The sequence below is a fragment of the Eubalaena glacialis genome, chromosome 1 (genome assembly GCF_028564815.1).
Source record: "Eubalaena glacialis isolate mEubGla1 chromosome 1, mEubGla1.1.hap2.+ XY, whole genome shotgun sequence".
In the NCBI taxonomy this organism is placed as follows: Eukaryota; Metazoa; Chordata; class Mammalia; order Artiodactyla; family Balaenidae; genus Eubalaena; species Eubalaena glacialis.
Genome location: NC_083716.1, coordinates 188,864,618 through 188,881,832, shown reverse-complemented (window position 1 = coordinate 188,881,832; position 17,215 = coordinate 188,864,618). Strand labels below are relative to the sequence as shown.

At 35.4% G+C, this 17,215-nt stretch overlaps 1 protein-coding gene across 5 annotated transcripts in view; it reads left to right on the top strand.

Moving 5' to 3' along the window:
• PDE1A (phosphodiesterase 1A) overlaps nucleotides 1-13,142 on the top strand; it is a 361,532-nt gene extending 348,390 nt beyond the window's left edge. For 3 of the 5 annotated variants that reach the window (XM_061185570.1, XM_061185593.1, XM_061185610.1), the window contains 2 exons: nucleotides 9,665-9,781; nucleotides 11,706-13,142. In XM_061185570.1, the coding sequence (XP_061041553.1) occupies nucleotides 9,665-9,738 (74 nt within the window). In that variant the 3' untranslated portion in view covers nucleotides 9,739-9,781; nucleotides 11,706-13,142. Of the gene's footprint in view, nucleotides 1-9,664; nucleotides 9,782-10,127; nucleotides 10,165-11,705 lie in introns of those variants that run through there. The other 2 variants (XM_061185584.1, XM_061185576.1) reach the window with 2 other exon arrangements.
• The last annotated feature ends 4,073 nt before the right edge of the window (nucleotides 13,143-17,215 follow it).

Genomic DNA, 17,215 nt, shown 5'->3' with positions numbered 1-17,215 from the left:
AAGATACTTGCCTTTACTTTTTCTTGGCATAGAACCCTTTAGGAAAAGAGAACAATTCTAAAAAAGAGTATTCTGCAGACCTAAATGCTCTCAAAAAGAAGAAATTTTAGCTAATCCAGCAAACTTGGTTTGTGGCAATTCACTTCTTTCCCAAAAGAATATTTTACCATCGTAGTTATTATCCCCTAAAGTATGCCTAGATTTAGACCTTCTATACAGCCCAAACTTTTCGGTTCTGAGTTTACTCCTTCTAGGACTGTTGTTCATACTTTGCATAACATAATTTTCCCTTGTTAACTATAGGAATCTAGGAAATTCCCAGAAATCATGCAAAAAATGTTTATAGCTGAAGTCTTTGACCTTTCTTAGATATATTTAATTCCTCTGAAGAAATTATGAAAAATGAAGGGGAAATGAAAAGTGATCCAAGAAATCTCTTCAGGTGAGGGTTAGTATATAAGCCCTCTAGGGAAAATGATGAAAACCTTCAAGAACCTGATGCTCAAACTTTATTTCTATATCATTCTTCAAAACCCAACCTAGGCTAATTTTTTAGCAAAACAACTTGTAGTGAATGATCTTGGAAGACTTGGACTAATTGTGATTTGTATCAGGAAACTTTTGTGAAGGTTAAGAGAGAAGTTCAGCACAAGAACCCACACAATAATATTATCTCATTACTCTGGACATGGGATTCTTTCAGAAGGGGTCTATGTTTCCATATCACCCTTCCATCTGGACTAAGCTTCTGTGCAGGTCTGTTGGTTACAGAAAACCCAGAGTCATCAGTAAGAAATAGAAATCTCATCAAATAAAAGAAGTTCAACAAAAATAAGGCAATAGTTTTGATGTTTTCTTCGATGTAGAGATAGTAGAGCACCTACAATTTATTTTAAATGAGTTCATCATGAGAATAATCCTGTTGTATTAGCCATTATAGATTGGAGATAGCACTGCTCCCACAACCCTGGCTAAATGTTGTAGATCAGTAAAGTGCTTTGTGACTAATTGCTTAAAGTGCTTTTATTTTAAAGCATGGATTTACAATTTATAAAGGAGTACTGTAATATGAGTATTGCATACATGACCAAGAGAAGCAATTTATTCCACTACTAACTTCAACAACTATAAGTAGATAAGGCTCTCTCCACACGTTTCTTCAAAATAGCCCCTCAGCATAACCAGCGTAAGTCAGACAGGAACATGTACAAAGGAGAGAAAAAATAGCATGGAAGGCATTTTGTAAGAACACTAGTCTTTCTCATTCCAGGTTAAAGGATAGATGATTATGTGAGATTGATTTCTATTTTGGCTGATTCTTAGACCTTAATTAATGTAGTTACCAACTAAGCCCTCTAAGATTTGGTGACTAAAGCTGAATAAGACGGAAAAAACAATTAATTGTTTGGGAATTTGGTATCACCAAGTCAATTTAGTTTATGCATTTGTCAAACAATATGTATAGAATATCATCAGGGACATCTAAAGCCTCCTAGAATTTTGGATTATGCATGCCCCCAATATTTTATGAATCTTTTTTCTGTAGTAAGTACCTACTTGCTGAAAATTATGTATTCAACTTGATGAAGATTGTAAGTGGTTTTTGTCTCCAAGGGGAAAATGATGAACAAATTCAAAGGAGACATACTTTCCTGATTCTTTCTTCTCTCACCTTCCCTAGATAGAAACTCATACCAAAAAAAAAGTGCTCTCTCCACTGAAGAATTTAATCATAAACACTAAAAAATTAGTAAATGTGATGCTTGCCATCTTAGATTAGAAACAATTCATTGCTCTTGCTATGCATGAATATGCAAGGTAAACAGTGTGTGCAGTTTGCGATCCCTAAGATCTAGAGTGGTTGGTTGGCTACGGTATTGCAGGATGGCTAGTCAGAAATCATCGAGACAAAAATGATGGTGGAGTTTTCACATTTACACTTTTTGATTTTTTTAAGCATAGATATTTACCTCAGTCATATATTTATGCTGGATTTTAAATTGAATAACTTCTCATTATTCCTGGAGTCAGAAATTTCTATTATTTCTTCTCCATGGTATGAGAACATGGCAAGAGAACATCTGGGTCCTTCTTGCAGCCCTTCACTTTGAAATCCTCCTGAGTATAGGCCTGTGTGGGTCTTGGGATTTGAGTCTTTCCTAGCCTGTCTTCTACTGCAGGTGTTACTACAGGAAGTAATAGTAAAAAGTGAGTTTTGTTTTGTAGGGAGGGCTGCTTACTATCAAACTACTCATTCTTCTCTGAAAAACTGAATTTTGAATTTTAGTAGCTTGTCAGAACAGGAAGATTAAAAATGCCATGTTTTTTCAACTTGAATCTTTGCAATTGCATTTCTCCAGGCAACACAAAATGCATTCACTCTTTCAGATCCAATAGAAACTTGCCCCTTTGGGTCAGGGAGTTAATACTGGGTGACAAAACTATTCAGGTTAGTACATTGAGGTTGAAGGCTCAGCTCTGCTCCTTAGATGGTATGTGATCTCGGGCAATAGAAATTGTTGGCAGGATTAAATGATAAAATATAAGAAGCACCTGGCATAGTTCTTGGCACATGGTAACTATTCCCTTAATATTAACTACTGTTTTTGCTGTTGCTGCTAATATTATTAATAGTAATAAACTTTGCAATTTTTACTCATTAATCTATATTCTTTCTAACAGATCACTTATGATTTAATAAATCAATATGTAACAGCATATTCATGTTAAAATACATGTAGACAGATTATAATAAGATTTTGAAATTTAAGGTTGTTTATGTATTGTATCCTTTTTAAAGGTTTTGTGTAAAGACCTACAGTTTAAAATCTGATCACACCTTCTTCACGTCCATGTTTGGACCCATTTTAAAACACAAGAGCTCAGAACCTTATGGAAAATTGTAGGCCAGAGATTGTGGATAAGTAGGAAGATATATCATGTACATGCCTCATTGATTTTTCTTTCTGACATTATTAAAATTGAGCAATTTGAGAAATAATTTTCTGATAGTAGTAGCATTATGTTATAAAATCTCACGTTGAAAGTAGAACTTTCAACTATTTTTTTAACTTTCAAATTGAGTAGAATTGGTGACAAAGCAGTAAAATCAAGAACTGATCTTTTTAGTAGTTACCTAGAGCCACTAAACATGAATGATACTCTATTCTACATGTATAGGAGAGTGAGAATTAATGGCTTATGTTTAGAACAATAACCCTCAGGTTTTTTGCAGGGTTATCTATCATTAAAACAAGTTCAGTTATGTTCAGTATTCTCCATTTAGGCACAAAAGTAGGTTTACATATTGACATACTTAAAACATTTTTACTGAAAGCAATTGAAATCTTTTTTTTTCTTAATCTAGCTTTAAATAGTAAAACCCAATTAACTAGAATACTAAAAGCAAAGCCAAAGTGTTTCTATCATTTTACAATTTTTTTCCAAGTTTTAACTTTTAAAACTAGTTTAGATTACCTAAAATTAGTACTCTTTATGTATTTTTTTGCTTATAAAAGATAAAGAAAATGTGAATTTTTGCTGCACCTCTCAGATTCAATTTTCATCCCATCTTTTCCCTGATTGAGAAAGTAGAGAAGATCCATATTGCCACTCACGTTAAATTGGTTCTAAGAGCCAAATCTTAAAATTTCCACGACCGTTCCCACCACTCTTTACAGCAGACAAAGTATGATTTGAGTGGCCTTCATTTCACTACCCTAGACCTTCTTTCTCCATTGCTACCCTCCCAACTTCCCTACCTTCAAAGACAATCAATGCCCTTACTTTCTCACCATCTCCCTGCCACCAGAGCCTGCTTTAAAAAAGAAAAAAAAAAAAGATCTGTGATTCAATCAGACAAATTCCATCTGAGAATAAGGGCATTTCAATAGGTGTGAGAGCTTTCCTCTAAAAGAATGACACTGAAGGAGAAACCATTACTTCAGTCAGTGGGCAGGAACTCTGAGTCAAGTTTTCGCAACTGGGCTTCACTTCTTCCTTGGCGCATCTTTTTCTTTCCAATCTGCTGCCTTTTCTCATATTCCATTCCGCTCTTCCATCTCACCTCCTCACTCCCCTCATTAGGAGAATATTCCTATCCTCATGCCACCAAAACACATACATCCTATAGACCCAATTTTACACTGAACTCTTTTAAGAAGACATCTCACTACCTGTCTTCATTGTTTAAACTCTAGTTTCTATGGAACTTTAAGATTTCTGGCTGTTTAATGTGCTATTTGCTCCCCAAGTGGAGTGAAATGTTACAGAATGGCAGACGAATATACATAGAGATCGTGCATTCATTTTCCACAGATCACCTCTGATCATCTCTGTGCAGAACTCACCACATCTTTAGGTGCTTAATACATGCGTATTGGGATTCATTCACATTGCTAATGTGAATCGATGTGTTTTGTACTGCTTTAGTTGACCAAAAAATAATTTAGCCATTTCTTGATTTGTATCTTATATAACACTTTATGAAATAAGGCATTACTTCCTCTAACTTTACAGGGTTGAAACTAGCACATTTGGAAAGAGGTGAATTTTTCTTCAGCAACCTCACCTCTTTTTTTCTTCTCATCTCTCTTGGTATTTAGTGTTCACTCCTTCCTTTGCTTACTGTTACCTTCATGCACACAGCAAAATTTATCCTCAGGCAGAAAATATACAACAGTTTCCTCTCGAGAGGCATTTAAATGAAGAGCATTTTTTCCTGATGTGAAGATTTCTTATTCCCAACCTACAAGGCAAATCATATTATACAGATGTCAAAACACCGTTTAGAATCAGAAGCTCCGATTTATCCCACATTACGTTTCTCCAGTGGCTATAACTTTCAATCCTAGATCAACAATTCTTTCTAGTTATTGGTAACATAAGCTACACAAATGGACCAAAAATAGAACTGAATCAACCTAGACAGATCTTCCTGCGTGAGGAAATACTGCTATACGTAGCAAAGGTAATGTTTTTCTTATGAAGAAATGATAATGCAGTATAACTCAGAACTAGTATTTCTGCTGAAAGAACTACACAAACCAATTTTTGCCAAGTATTTTTCAAACACTATTTGCTGCTTCTGCTAAATATGGAAAATTAACTGGAGTATTTTTTAAGGGATAATATGGGGGTCTGTCTCCCAAACTCTCCCAGGCCATGGTGCCTTGGAGTAGTCAGTCATTCCTTCTGACCATGTGTTCCTCATTTCTAAAATGGAAATTATGGTGATAGTTTTACTACTCCATGCAGGGATTGTTGGGTCAGATAAGTGAGAAATGTATGAGGGCAAATATAAACCATTAAATTAAATCAATTATTGTGTTTATATCTATAGAAGAAATTATCTTTTTGTTAATTATGAATTCTACATGTTAGGAAAACACAACAAGCACATCAAATCTGTTATATCTTGGATATTACTATTTAGGACAAAACTAATCTTGAAAAGAGAATAGATTTAAAGTCTGTGTGAAGAAAAATATTAGTAACTAATAGAATAAATGGCGTATAGATATGGCAGAAATGGTGAAGGTGGTATGCAAATAATTGTAGTTTGGGAAATGGTGAAGCTAGGGGGCAAGATTCTGGTTGGACTTTGTCAGAGAGATTCAGCCACTAGACAGCCTTGAAACCTTGGGCAGATGACTCAACCTACGTATCACTTTGCCGTGAAGATTCAGGTAATTAAGATAAGTGAAGCACTTAAAATAGTGCCCGCCACCTAGTAGTTGTTCACAAAGTGTTATTACTGATATATTTTCAATTGTATAATAATTTATCCTAGCGGATTATTTTGTAAATACTAGTTCAACAAGACCATAACTGGACAACTGGAGTCTCTAATACCCAGCTGATCGTGTGCCTTACATTATTCCCTGCAAGTATTATTTATATCATCTACAAAGCTAACATACTATGATTCTAATATAATAATAGTGAGCTCAAATTGCAGGCTAAGATTTAGGTTAGCTAAATTTAAAGGATTTCTGTTTATTTGTGTAGATCTGCCCCTCCTATGACCTCTATCCCCTCCTTGCACCCCTCTGATTTTACACTGTGTTTATAAAGCAAAAACCATATTTCCATCATTTTACAAATTACTTTTTTCAAATTTCAACATTTAGATGAACACCTAAAAGCTCTTTGAGATGAACAAAATTATCCAAGTTTCCTTACTTTCACTACCTTTTTCCTGACTATCAACCAAGCTTCTATGCACCTGCTTTGAACAAACCCATTGCATTCATTCCTAAGGTGTAGCTTCCTATGTATGGGAACTTGCAAATCTCTTCAGTAAAATGAAATTCCTAGTTCACTTTATGGGTCTTGTTGAAATAATAGTGACTTAAAAGCCAATAATTTTTACTTCAGGTTATCTATTTGTGATCTACACTGAAGGAAATCACTTGATTATTCTGGGCCTGTTTCTTACCCATAAAATAAAGTTAGACTAGATCAAAGGTTTTAACCCAGGTTATATAGATAGAGCCTGTACACTTGGAGAGTGATTTTTTTACTAACCTTTAACTAAAATTTAGGATTTCCTTCATTTGCAGGCAAAAATACACAGAGTAACATTTGGGGTATTTGTGTTTGTCACCAATAGAAATCATCAATATTTTCATAACATATTTAAATTCATGGAGATACCTTGAAGTATTATTTGATATTATTATTTCAAAATTACTCAGCTGACAGACCTGCAGCTAGACCTTGTTATTTAACTCATTGATAAAGAAGCACATATATTACTGTATCACATGTTAAGCATTACTTAAAGATGTTGATAATTGTATTTTAATAAAAATGAAGTCCCTTGTAATCCCATGTATTTCATTTCATTTATTTATGAATTTTACTTTAAGGAGGTCATAGGTTTCATCAAACTAAAAGAGGGGCCTCTGATTCAAAAATGTTTGGAACCTTGGATTATAGGGATGCTTCTCAAGAAGGTCTTTTACACAGACCACTCTTTGGTCATGAAGATTATCTAAGATGATCTGTAATGAATTGAAAAATGCAAATCAGTTCTTCTTTTCTGTCAGAATGATATATCAGAATGATATGGCTTTCTTTTTTTATGAAAGCCTAAGTGTTACTTTCAAGTAACCCTTCCAAGTAACCCTTTTTTATGAAAGCCTAAGGGTTACTTCCAAGTAATCCAAGTTAGTTGTAAAGGCTTCTACAACTAAAGATTTATTAACTAAAAGTAATGTGATTTGAATTTGAATTTGCTAATTCAGTATTTTCCTAAGCATTCTGGCTGCCATGCGATTGATTGGCAATGTTATATACCTGCCCCTGAAAACACCTGGAATTTTACAGTTTCAAGGAATATTTTTTTTTCCAATGCTACAAAAATCTTGTCTTGAGTTGGTCATAGTTTTAAATTGCTACTTTTCTAATTGCATGTATGGAATTACTCTTGGATGTAGTCTACGTAACATTTAGGGATTTGTTTTTTGTAATTGCTGCATTTTAACCATTTGTTATTTTGCTCCTCTTCCACTGTTTTGTTATTGGTGAGTTCTTTATCCACTAGAAGTAAGAGCATTCGATTATTGGTAAAGCTCAGTGTCCTTTGTCCATTGTAAAAGATTCTCAAAAATTTTGAGAAACAGAGAATTAATTACTTATATTCCTTTCTTTTTAATTCAATCTACTTTTTTCCACTCTGTTCTGTTCTGTTCTATTCTAGTCTATTTTGTTCTGTTATAATCTAGTTATAAGTAACACGATATTAAATCAGAAGTTTAAGCCAAGACTAGATGATCAGTGTCAGAAACAAATTGACCTGGGAAGCAGAAATTTCACAGAAGATCCAAAAGTCAATAATAGAATGCTTATAACCTTCGCCCAATTCAAACAATTGAAAGGGCCAGGTTGTTGATGGTTAGAATAGGATTTGTGAGGAAGATTTCTTTAATGAGTTCTCTGCTATTGGGAAAGATGTAGAAATGCTTCCCTCTTCACCTCAGATCAAAGGAAGATAGCTTCACCCTTGGAGATCTTGAAGTTAGGGGGATATTGGGAATGGAATCTAGTTCTTATGTGAGAGGTCTAAAAGGTTAGAAGGTGACAGATAAGCCAAAGGAGAGGAGGCTGTATAGGTTTCAGCCTTTTCTCAAGTAATTTATAGGAATAAAGGCCTAGTGAATGTTCCATGCGAACCAAATGTAACCTACCTATATTTGTAAGCATGATAGGACCTCAGGAGACAGAAGCTGGAGATGTACCAACAAATTTCCAGGGGCTGTGGACCTTGTAAAGGAACCAGAGTTTCATATGTCCATACCAAGGGTGTGCAAAGTCTCCAGCCATGGTCTTGGCAAGAGGTCCCTGGAGAGCCCATGAATGTGCTCACAGAATAGAGTCAGGTCTAAACACCTGCCTGATCTAGTGAGTGCAAAGCCATCCTACAGTAGTACTAGTCAAAGAGGAACTTTGCTGCTCTTCTTAGCCTTCTTCTCTCCCTTGCTCCAGCTCAGGAGTCCAAGGTAGCCAGCTGAGGGAGGGCAAAAAAGAAATGAAAGAAACATCAATCATGCCCTCCCCCCATCACCACCCTTTCTAAGCTCTGCAACAAACCCAAGGTTGGGAAGAAGTTTTATCTTTGTTTTAAGATTGATGTGTATTATATGTGACCAGACCTAAGACACTGGCATTTTAATGTTATCACACGATGTTTTTATTATCTAAGAATGATTGGAAAAGTCCTGATACTCTCTGAAAGATTGAACTTGGGACAGAAGATAAGCTTCTCCCACTGAATATGTTTTAAAGAGAAAGTAAGGGACAAAATAATTTTGCTTTGTGATATTACTCCCTAAGTTCTGTATGTTTACTAATTTTATAATTATATAATTGTTGGAGAAATGATCTCAAAATCAATTGGTGCAAAGTTTAACTTTTAGTATATTTTCAATCAAATTTCAGATGGAGAGAACATTCTATCATATATGACTGTTTTCTGAAATATCAAGGTATTTTGAGTAATTGACTCAAAAATTAATTTCTGCTCATTTTTTAACTTTCTTATATAATAAGACTCTTTTATCTGTACATTTTGCTTTACGTTTCTATTTTTGTTAGATTCTCTGCAACCTCTCTAGAAATGTTGGAACATTTTCCATGCTAAGTTTTTTCAGGGTTTATATAGAAGCTGAGTGATTCTAAGATTATAAATTCCAATAGTTTGTTTTGGCAGATGATGTCTTATCTTAAACATTACATTCTCTCATGCTCATTTGTTTTAAATTCATAGCAACTAAGCAATGTGTGGTAAAAGACACTGAACATCAGAGGGTTTGTTTAAAAGAATTTGTTTCAATTAAAAATATTTGGGGAAAACATGCATAATTTTTATGTTTGATTTAATGCAGATTTAAACATGTTTCATCTGTTTCATTTCTGTATTCCCAGATTAAATTGCAACTTTACAAATTTGTATAACCACCAGAAGATGATTTGTTATACTCTATAAATCCACAGGCTGAAAAGAAAATGTTTGGTATCTTTGGAGAAATGTGCCACAGATCCATTGTAAAAACCAGTCTTCAACACTTTCCTAATTGCTTTAGTTTCCTGACCTTATTAGGTTTTTTTCTCAGACCTATTTTGTTTTTGTTTATTTGTTATTTGTTTGCTTATTTTTTAGGTGAGCCTGATCTTCATAAGAACTCAGAAGATCTAGTAAGTGCCGAAGAAAAACATGCTGAGACACCTTCATAGGTTTGAAACAACTTAAAGGCTTCTGTCATTTTAAACATGAGAGGTAATTTTATTTTTTAATTGAGAAATTTATTTCTGAAGTGGATGGTTTGTAGAATATCATTAGAAACAAAGTTATCTTACTTAAATGTCCTCCTGGATTCTTCTTTTAAATCTCTATTTTCTGGAGCAAAACATTAACAGGTAAGCTTTAAATATTTAACTTTTAAATTTACCTTTTCAAAGGATTCGTGACTTATTCATCCATAAAAATTATATTTACTGAGGCCTTTTAGTCCTTTAAAAATAATAAGCTATATCCTATGGGGAGGTTTAATCCTGGTTTCTTCCACTATTCCATAAAAGAAATATGAATGTTTTATACCAATTTCCTTTTCTACATCATGTAGGAAATATGAATGTTTACACTGAGTGATAATAACAAAGCAAGTACATATTATGAAACAACATCAATATTTGCTAAAATCCGTGGACATTTGCATCAATGATTCCCTTTTTAAAAATTCAGCTTCTACAACCTAAGTGTCCATCAACAGATGAATGGATAAAGAAGATGTGGCACATATATACAATGGAATATAACTCAGCCATAAAAAGAAACGAAATTGAGTTATTTGTAGTGAGGTGGATGGACCTAGAGACTGTCATACAGAGTGAAGTAAGTCAGAAAGAGAAAAACAAATACCGTATGCTAACACATATATATGGAATCTTAAAAAAAAAAAAAATTGTTCTGAAGAACCTAGGGGCAGGACAGGAATAAAGACGCAGACGTAGAGAATGGACTTGAGGACACGGGGAGGGGGAAGGGTAAGCTGGGACGAAGTGAGAGAGAGGCATGGACATATATACACTACCAAATGTAAAATAGATAGCTAGTGGGAAGCAGCTGCATAGCACAGGGAGATCAGCTCGGTGCTTTGAGTCCACCTAGAGGGGTGGGATAGGGAGGGTGGGAGGGAGACCCAAGAGGGAGGAGATATGGGGATATATGTATATGTATAGCTGATTCATTTTGTTATACAGCAGAAGCTAATACACCATTGTAAAGCAATTATACTCCAATAAAGATGTTAAAAAAAAATTCAGCTTCTAGGGCTCACCTTTGATCTACCAAATTACCAACTCTGGGAGTGATGCCTTAGGAATCTGGATTTTTAATAATTCAGTCTATTGCTATTTCTGTACACTGAATTTGAGAACCATTGTCTTGGACCAACAGAGAAGGTGCAGGCAGTTAGAAGGGAGTTAGAAGGGAGGAATGTGTTTCTTATAGTAGAGATGTCTTAGTATCTCCTTAAAAAAATATAAAAATGAGTCCTGCTATCTTGTCCCTTGATGGTAGGGACAAGAGAAAATGCTTCAGGTACCACGTCAAGCCTTTGAGATACTATCAGTAGCTCCTTAAATGTTGTTTTAGATATGACACAGTTAAAATGTGATTAGCTTTTAAGATGATTCATTTCTCAGTATTCTTGAGTTAGTTGTAAGACTCTTTAATTGATAATAATAGTTTCATTAATAGCAACTATCAGTGTCAGGCACTGTGATGAACATCTCATACGTATTATCTCATTTAGTCCTATCAACAATTGCAGAGTTAGTGACTGTGATTACTATTTTACATAGGAATTGTAAATAGAAATCAAGCCACAAAGTTGATGGAAATTTTAAAAACCAGCTCTGTATTAAACAATTTAAAGATATTGTCTCATATTAGCTACAGCATTTTTTCTGCATACCCTCCATCCAAACTTTAAAGATACATACACACACACATGCACGCACGCACGCACACACAGAAGAGACAGGAAGAATTCCAACTGATATAAAGAATATCTATTATCTACTGACAAATCCCTTATTTTCACAAGCTATATAAAGTCCAACATGAAATTGCCATTCAGTGATTGATGCCTATATATGACTAAAACATGATCTTCATTTTCATTTGGATTTTATTTCAGGATAATGAGAACAGCACTAAAATATCCTAAATCCTCAATTTTCCACAAACCTATATTCTCCTCTTTCAACACACACTGGGAAACAGGCCATTTTATGGACTCATATAAGAGAAGAACATAAATTCTGAACTAGTAATTCTAACCAAATAAATACACTCAAAGTTGCTACCAGAGATTTTGGCCAGTGCTTCTGCCATTGCTCTTCCTCCACAATTTGGCCTTCTTCAATCAAGCCAGAGAAATTTTTAAGACAAAAGTTGGACAGTTTTAATTTTTCATCAGTTTGAACCCAGTTATTGCATAGGCAACTATGCAATATGTGTGCAGAAGATGAGGCATTTTAAAATTTTACTTTCTTGCTTTGTTTTATACAGAGTGGTGTAACTACAGTAAATTTTTCAAGATGTTAAGTAAAAAGAAAGCAAAAACAAAATTATAGAAAAATATTTTTTGCAGCTCTGAGGCTATTTAGATTGTCCTTGTTATTTTAAATACATGGGAACAAAGTGAGAGCCGGGGCTGCTCAGAAGCTGTGGTTGAAGTCCTATGACAACAATGGAGCATCAGAGCCCTGGCTCTGTGACCTGATGAACTCTTCATTGTAACTCTCAAGCTGGGAAACCACAGTGAAACCTGCCCCTGAAAGCAGTGGACCAGCCTGCATCCATCCCTGTGATTTCAAAGCACTAATGCATCACCTACATGGGTGTCATCACAATGCAAGTCACACATTACCTACGATCCAAGATGACAAGAACCTCCAGCCATTGTTGGAGACAGACACTAGAACTGAGAATGGAATTTGCCTTCTGGGGTGTTGATCCCATCAGGATGTAACAAAATATACCACAGGCCAAGGGATAAGTGACAAGAAATGTGTGTGCGTGCGTGTCTGTGTGTGTATTCAAAAATGTCTATGAAAATGGAATCCCACACTTTTCTGTACAGATAATGTTATTTGACGTGAGTTTATAATTTTACCACACAGAAACAAACTGCAACCCTTGGAGACTCTGCTTCCTTGTCATGTTTTGCCTGAGCATGTGCAGAGCCTTGCCTTTGCTCCAAACTGAAGAGCTACCTTTATTTGTTATTAGCTGACAAGAAAGGTCAAGCACAAGTAGGTGTTGTAACTTTTCACTGTACAAACTCTTCAATGATTGTGAGACTAAACAAATTTGTCTTTGTGAATGGTAGAATTGGGTGGAAAAAATCAAGGGTAGCCATCAATTAAAGAATAAAGTGAAGGTGGGTTGTCCATCCTAATGAGTTTTCTGTTGCACATGCTTCTTCCCTGGGTTCCACAATGCTAAGCAATATTTTAGAAATGGATGCAATCACAAGCTTTTAAGTCTAAGTAGTGGGATTTTATAACTCACAACTTAGATCTCTTTTCATGTGTAAGCCATATTCTATATGCATATTAGGTATGCATTTTAATTTAAGATATATTTGTGCATAGACTGTGTATAAGATGCTTTTAAATGTTCTGTGAATAAGTTCCTTAGATTTTGTTTCACCTGAAGCATATGTAGAACACAGCTAAATAATTGAATTGTATCATAGACATTATAATGCAATTGATATTTTAAATGTAAGCAGTAAAGATTGATCTATAATGATGTGTTGGGGGAAATTTATAGATATGTACATCATGGTGACTTTTTGTCCTACAATGGATTTCTTATTTCTATTTATGGAGAAACTGCAACTACTGCTTTTAATGTCTTTTTTAAGGTAGCTATTTACAAGCTAGAAAATATTCTGCATTTAAGATTAGAATATGACTGTCAGGGAAGTCTAATTACTATTGTTCCTATTTGAGCCATGTGTCTCTCAGTAAAGCTATAGAGTCTCTCAACAGAGAAATAAATTGAAACACTGCTTCTTAATTGTCATAAGAAACATGTCCACTTTGTTCCTATTAATACTTTAAGATATATAGACTATTACTAAAAAAATAGAGGAATATAATGAAGTCATTATTTTCTGTATATGGGGTTTAACCTAATTTTCCAGGTTATGTAATTTATAAAGCGCTGTGACGGAACTTCCAAGGGAGTGGAGAAAACTCGCTCCATCTCTTCAGAAGAGTTGTCACGCTATTGATGCACTTTTTTTTCCCTAATCTCCCTCCCTCACTCCCTCTTTTGCTCCTTCCCCTCCCTTCTCTCCTGCTCTCCTTTGTATCTTCCTTATTCCTTCCTTCCTCTCTCTCTCTAAGACAGGCACTAACTCATGTTAATTAGCGGGAAGTCAGAGCAGAGGGTACCAGTGCCCATCCCTTCTGCCAACATCAATGTTGAATCCATCCTAAAGAGAGGGATGGATGAATTCGGCTGCTGAGCCTTAAATGGCCTGCTTTGCATTTGTATCCTCAGCTACTCAACATATATCTAACAATTTCATATGCCTTTTTATTTAGCTGGTATCTCTTTTATTTAATTTTTAACATGACAAGCTACAATTCTTGTGTTTTTATTCTGCTGTAATTCTCTGTATTTCCTATTGTATATGATTGTTAAATAAATCATACTTGAGGGAAAATATCATGAACCATTTGGTGCCTGATGTAATTCAATTTGGTGGGGCATTGAAAAGTTGGCAAAATCAGGGAAAACCAGAAGTACACCATCTTGAAAGTTGATATGAGTTCAATCAGAAAGTGATTTTTGCTCTATGAAAGAAATGTTCACTGAGCATTTATTATTGCACCTATTATTTGCATACTCCTGGCTAGATGCATGGCACATACAGGGTTCTGGAAACCTGAATCTTTCCTCTAGAAATTTCCTATTTTATAAAGGAGATAATCTATACACATGAATAACTAAAATGCCACATATGAAAGTAACCAGGTGCAAGTAAATTGCACCTCCGGGTATTAAAGGCGGTAAAACCTGCCTCCATCTTCAGGGCTTCCAAGAAGACTTCTTGGAATGGATGGCACATGAGCTGATGTTTCAGTAACAAATAATAAACAAAAGCTCATATTCATTGCCTATTTTCTATGTACAGGCTCCAGGTAAACACTTAACAAATATTATCTCTAATCCTCAATAATCCAGCAAAGTGGGTATCAATATGAGTAAGGAAATGAAGTCTCAGAGAAAGAGCCTTGTCTAAAGCCATGTGGGTCTCAAGCAGCAGATTCCAGACTGGAATTGGTCCTAGAACACTGACACCAAAGACCTCTTTTTCTTTCTACTACATCTGTGTAGGATGGGACAGAAGCACAGTGGAAAGGACAGCTCTGTGAAGCAGGACAATGTGAATAAGGTAATACCAGAGAATAATAAAGAAGCAAAGAGTGTCAAGTCAAGGTGAAGACCTAGAGAGTTTTAATTAACTGAATTAAGAGTAATCGGCACAATATGTGTCACCTCTCAGGCTGTGTCTCTGTGATGCTAAAGCATCTGATGAAAATGTAAAAATTTATCTAGTCAGCAGATACATGACACTTAACTGAACTTTTTACTTTAAATGTGATTCCACGATAAGTTTTCACCTAATATCAAAAAGCTTTCAAAAGCCATATTTTAATTTTGAAAATAATTTAATTTTGTTTAATGTAGATATAAAACACATTATTTCCTTTGGAAGCTACGTTAAGCCTTGTGTCTTCTGTTTAATTGCTTTCCTAAATATCACAAAGTTTATCCATCCTTTAGTACAAGCCTTAAACTACAATGAAAACATACATTTTCGTGTCAAAAAACAAACACCTAATGATGTCCCACATTACATACATGCAATTTCTTTGGAGGGAATTCCAAATACTTAAGATACAAATCCCATGTATGGACCAACATGTATATTTAAAGCTCTTTTGGGGGCTATTTGTCCTTTAGTAACATTAATAAATTTCTAGGTGATTTCCTTACCAGTTGTGATGGTTGGAGAGCTTCCTTTGCATCTCAAGCTGATACGTTTTTATCTCTGATAATTAAAGATTCAATTATTTAGTTCTTATTACAGTCTTACTACTGCATTACATTATTTTCTGACATTATCTCTTTTACTCCCTGTAACTAACTGCTCTTTGAGGATTTGTTATCCCCATCTATAGATGAGAAACCATGGCAGAAGAAGGTAAATAATTTGTGTAAGATCACACAGCTATTAAGCTGAGGACCCTGGATTCGAAGTCGGAGTGTGGCTCCCCAAACCACTAGATAGACTGTCCCTGGCCACTGTAGGAGGATCGGTCCTGTCTTCTCCACCCACTGTATCCATTATCTTCCTCTTCTAACCTTTATTCCATCCTATGCTTTATTCTCTATCCAGGCACTTGTCCCTAAAAACTACCACTCTGAGAGGACAGAATTTCCAGTGACCAACTGCAGGGGCAGGTGTGCTTTGGTGACCAATTAAATCATGTATTACGGCAGAAAAGGTGCCTTTGATTTCTGTGGATGGAGGAATTATTTCCCATGCTTAATATGTGACCTTAAAAGTTTGCTTTTCAAATAACCACTGGTGTTCAGTCTAGAACTTTGTTACTGAAAGTGTGGTCCCTACTTGGGAACGTCTTAGAAATGAAGACTCTCAGGCCCCATCCAGAACTTTTGAACTGGAATTGGCCTTTTAAGAAGATAACTGGTTGATTTCTATACATATCACTGTTCTATGCAATAATTAAATATTATGGAGATAATCCGAAACACCCACTAAGCACTTAGAGATTAGGTTTTTTCCTCTACACTAGACAAGAGCTCCAGAGTTCATGCTTTCAACACTGTCCTACTCCCTCAAAACTAAACCAAACCAAACCCCAAGAAATTGCTGAACTGGACACAGTCTATGATTTCTCCAGTTGTTGAGAACCTTGCTATGGCATAGCACTTGGGTCAACTGAAAGTTAAATTATATTGTTTCTATAAGCATTTAAAAACCCATTTCCTTTTTTCTGCTCAAAGAGCATTGCATGGTTTAGATCTTTACCATCTCACTTGTGTTCCACATTTGGCTTCTCTGCTTCCAGCTCTTTTCACTTTTTCTTTTCTGCATACTGTTATTATATTAAATATCCTTAATTCATTCTTTGGACCTATCACTCTTCTTCTCAAAAACAGTTTCTCCCTGTCTACACCAGGGGTCAGTAAACCTTTTCTATAAAGAATCAGGAAGTAGATATTTTAGGTTTTGCAGGCCACATTGCATCACTCTCTCTCCTCTCCTTCTTTTCGTCCACCTCCTTCTTCCACTTCATTTTCTTCTTCTTTTCTTTTTTTTACAACTCTTTAAAAATGTAAAAGCCAAACATAAAAACAATGTAAAAGCCATTCTTAACTTGGAGGATGGGAGTGGCACACAAAAACAGGCCATCTGGCAGATTTGGCCCGTGGCCCGACACCGGCTTCCTTTTCAGATCAAGGAGTTTGTACCCTAGCATGAAAGAGAGAGGTTGCTAGTGCAAGTGGCCGTCATCGTTAGGAGCTCTAGCTTCCCCAGGGCCTGTGTAGCTACCCTGAGGATAAGGGAGATGATGACTTCCAGTACCCCTGTCC